The sequence below is a fragment of the Engraulis encrasicolus genome, chromosome 21 (genome assembly GCF_034702125.1).
Source record: "Engraulis encrasicolus isolate BLACKSEA-1 chromosome 21, IST_EnEncr_1.0, whole genome shotgun sequence".
NCBI lineage: Eukaryota > Metazoa > Chordata > Actinopteri > Clupeiformes > Engraulidae > Engraulis > Engraulis encrasicolus.
In genome coordinates, this window is record NC_085877.1 from 33778220 (window position 1) to 33782129 (window position 3910).

The 3910-nt window shown below is 39.7% G+C and overlaps 1 protein-coding gene across 1 annotated transcript in view; it reads left to right on the top strand.

Annotated features, from left to right (window-relative positions):
- The first annotated feature begins 3827 nt into the window (after positions 1–3827).
- The window catches only part of LOC134437382 (uncharacterized protein DDB_G0271670-like), a 1540-nt gene continuing 1457 nt past the window's right edge, over positions 3828–3910 (top strand). The window contains exon 1 of the mRNA XM_063186875.1: positions 3828–3858. Within this exon, the coding sequence (XP_063042945.1) occupies positions 3828–3858 (31 nt within the window). The remainder of the gene's footprint in view (positions 3859–3910) is intronic.

Here is a 3910-nt window from a genome sequence, read left to right on the forward strand (position 1 = left end):
GATTACATATTGTAACTTTATTAATAGTTTATTTAAGTAAGTAAAAAGTAAAAGTATAAGTAATTCCGCTTTGAAAATGTCATGTAAACACTTCGCAATTAACAATTAGATGAAAGATCAAAGTAAATTCGACTGAACTATTTAATTCGGAATTAAAAACGTCAGGTAGACGTAGGCAATATGAGCATGAGGAATGGAAAACACATGCGTTAGTGCAAAATAGACAAATAGTAGGCTATATACATATACTATGTATATTTTATTATGGGTATTAGTGGTGTCAACAATAATCGATTCGGCAATGTAATGCAATGCGGGGCATGAACAATTCAATTCAACGCAGCAAGTTCCATAATCGATGCGGCAAATTTTTTAAGTTTCAATTACTTCCGTGGATATTTCTGGAGCAAATGAATATTAAATAAAAGCACTTCAAAGCATTGAAAACTGCAAGACTGATACAGAAAACAGCCAAAACAAATTGCTCAGTATACTTGTATTGCCTCATCATGACTGATGAAACATTTGCTTTGCTTTCAGAAGAAATGTAATGCATTGCAATGAATTGTGGAATTGAATCGAATCGAATTGAATCGCTACCTCCTGAATCGTAATCGAATCGAATCGTGAGGGCAGTGCCAATACACACCACTAATGGATATCATACTAAATGTCATAAGTTCTAATAGTAAATCTGTAATAAGAAATGATTTGTTGCCAAGAAGTGCAGTAACTGGTGTCACTGTAAGAAATTCATCTTTCAACAAATCCCTGAGCATCGTACCCGTAGAAACCAAATGTGCATCATGTAAAGTTCAGTGATTCAGAGTTGGCAAAATTACAAGTCAATTACAAAGAGACTAACAAAAGTTAAAGTAAAATAACTATTCTTGCGTCAAACACAGTGCCTTCGGGCCAACCTGCAATACATTCATATAAAAAAGATGAGGATTTTTTATTCATTCATTATGTCTATTTGACATGGGCTGCCTTTCCAATATGCAAAACCATGCTCTGGAGATTACTCACAGGGGATTTTACGGACAACATTAACATTAGTTTTAATCTGCAATGCCGTGATTAACATGCTGGATTGAAATGCATTTATGCCCTCCGCCGCCCGTGTTCCGCGTACTGTCTATGATTAGTCATGTGAAGGTAAATGGTCTCATTTGGTTGGATCTCCATAACGTGACTGTGATTATGTATAATTTATTCAAACCCGTTGCGATCAAACAATACAGGCTTCTGTAATTACAAAGACTGGTTGGTTGTAGTCATGGTATGGCCTGGCCTTTATTTATGTCCATTTTCCTTTTCTTTTTCTTTCCAGATTTCTGCAGACTAGAAACAATGGTCTGGTGAACCTGATAACATTCAGGGATTACCATTTAACTTTAACTTCATTTTCAAACAATCATATGAGACGTGACTAACACTGGGCAAAAAAATTAAATAAATCCACACTCCAAGTTACACTTACGCACACAGATAACAGAATATCCCATGTTACAAATTTAAAACAGCAGTGGTATACCATCAGTGTTGATGAAATCAGATCTCTTCCTACTAAGCTACTAAGCTTCTTAGTTTGTGTCCTTAACATAACATAATCGAAAAAGCATCCCATAATGTGCTGTTTCTTTTTACACCTCATTTTTTAGTTGACAGAATGACTTTCCCCAAGTCCATCTCCCAATATGTAATATAACATGATTCAAGTAGATGGGTTAAGAGGACCTTGTTAACAGCCAGCCTCACACCAGCGTCTGGAAAAGCGTAATTAATGGCAGATATTTGCCTTTGTGCGATGTTAAGGTTTAATGACTGGCCTGCGGGGCAGACAACAGTTTTCTGCTAAAATCAGCCGCGGGCCCCAAATTATAATGAGCATAGTGTGTGAGTGAGCAGAACTATAATATATTCCCCATGCTCCATACGATTAGCATTTATAAGTCCATGTTTCTGTAATCATATTTCTCAACGCTGAATTATAGGCTACTCACTGTGTTCTTAGGCCACCGTAGGTCTAATGTGTTGTGGCTTTGTAGCTTATAGGCCTGCTTCATTGCTATGGGGGAGGAGAGAGTACAGTCAGTTTAACCTTCATATGGGAAGCCACATCTGGGAATTATCCTGTTCTCACCACATTACCAATAACAGCCATCTTGATTTGTATGCAAGGCATGTGCGAGTGGTTCTTAGAGAAGTAAGCTCGTCCAACTCAGCTCAGCTCAGTGTTTATGTGAAGACAGCTGATTAGCCCTGCTATCCAGGAAAAAAATACAGTGTTTAATCAACACTTAGAGAGTTCTCTGTGACCAAATACACTCTAGAAGGTGTGAAATGAACTCTCTAAGTGTTTAATTAGTGCCACATTTTTTACTGTGCAGTATTAATCAAGTCCTCGATGGAATATGAAAGGGGTTAGCTAGCACTCTGTGAGGCTACATTTCATGAGCTCCGCTCGCACTGCACAAATTACCTGGGGTCTGATAGCAATTTGCTCTCCCAACCCCTGGACTGATGGTAGGAAGCGAGAGGGCGCGAGGGAGAATTAGCAGAAATTTTAATCAATATGGCCCCCTTTGAAAGGCATAGCGAGAACAGCGGGTGGATGTGGAAGGAAGAAGAATAAAAATTAGACTCTGACCTGACTGTATGCCTGCATCAATTACAGACTGAGAGCGCAGTGCAGTCCCATTTACATACAGTGAGAAGGTAAGAGGCCTAGTTGGTGAGAGAGAGAGAGAGAGAGAGAGAGAGAGAGAGGGAGAGAGGGAGACATAGACATACAGAGAAAGACAGAGTGAGAGAGAGAGAGAGAGAGAGAGAGAGAGAGAGAGAGAGAGAGAGAGAGAGAGAGAGAGAGAGAGAGAGAGAGAAATTGGGTACGTAATTGGGGTGGGTTAGAAGGAATTAAGTAATTATCCTTTCAAGTCCAATTTGCGGAATCATCTGAAAGGAACCTATTCTAATAGGACCTCAAATCCCCACCAAGGAACTCTACCCAGCTACTCAGCTACTTTACCTCAGAAGCCAGCAAGGTATGGCACTTTCTGAATGCCACTGACAGCATCAAGAGGGCCTTGACAATTCACCATTTTAGAAATTACATCAAAAAAGTTCCGCTTTGAACTGAAGCCAGAAAAACGACAACCGGTTTCCATGGTGATCAGTGTCTCTGCCACCAGGTGCTAGCCTGATTATCATCGACGTTCAAATCTCTTCCAGACTTGGTCTGACCAAGAGCATAACAATTAACATTTCCCAAACGGCATGGTTGACCCACCTCCCTTGGTTTGCTTTGTTTGCTTCATGACAAAGTAAAAGGAGTTCCCGCATTTTCGGGAACTCAGACAGTATTTGCATTGCTCTTGACCTGACTAGTTGCAACGCTGAGGGTGTTGCGTCACTAGGAGGGCGCGGCCAGGCTAACCAGGTGATACTTGTCCTGCTTTAAATGCATTGACTTATTTTTTATTTCATTTATTTTATTAAAGGATCCCCATTAGCTTATTCCGTAGCAGTTCGCTAGTCTTCCTGGGGTCCTAAAACTGACTTGAAGGTGTCTGACTGGTGTCACCTGAAATAAGGTCCATCGTCACAACATCTTTCCCCATTTTGACTGATGTCCTCTCACGGGTCATAACGATTAGGACTGGATGACAGAACTTCACATCAAAATAGCCATTCATTTGCCGGATGTTTACATAGAGTGACATAATAATTGCATCTGATTGTACTGTATATGGACATGAACAAACAGAGTAATGAGAATATGAGGAAAACGTTTATTTAAAAAAGACAACACTACTTCTACTAGTATGAATAATAATAATGACAACAGCTACGATCGTCAGTTGGATTTTTTGGCCGATTAATTGCCCTCCCCTACATATATACCATA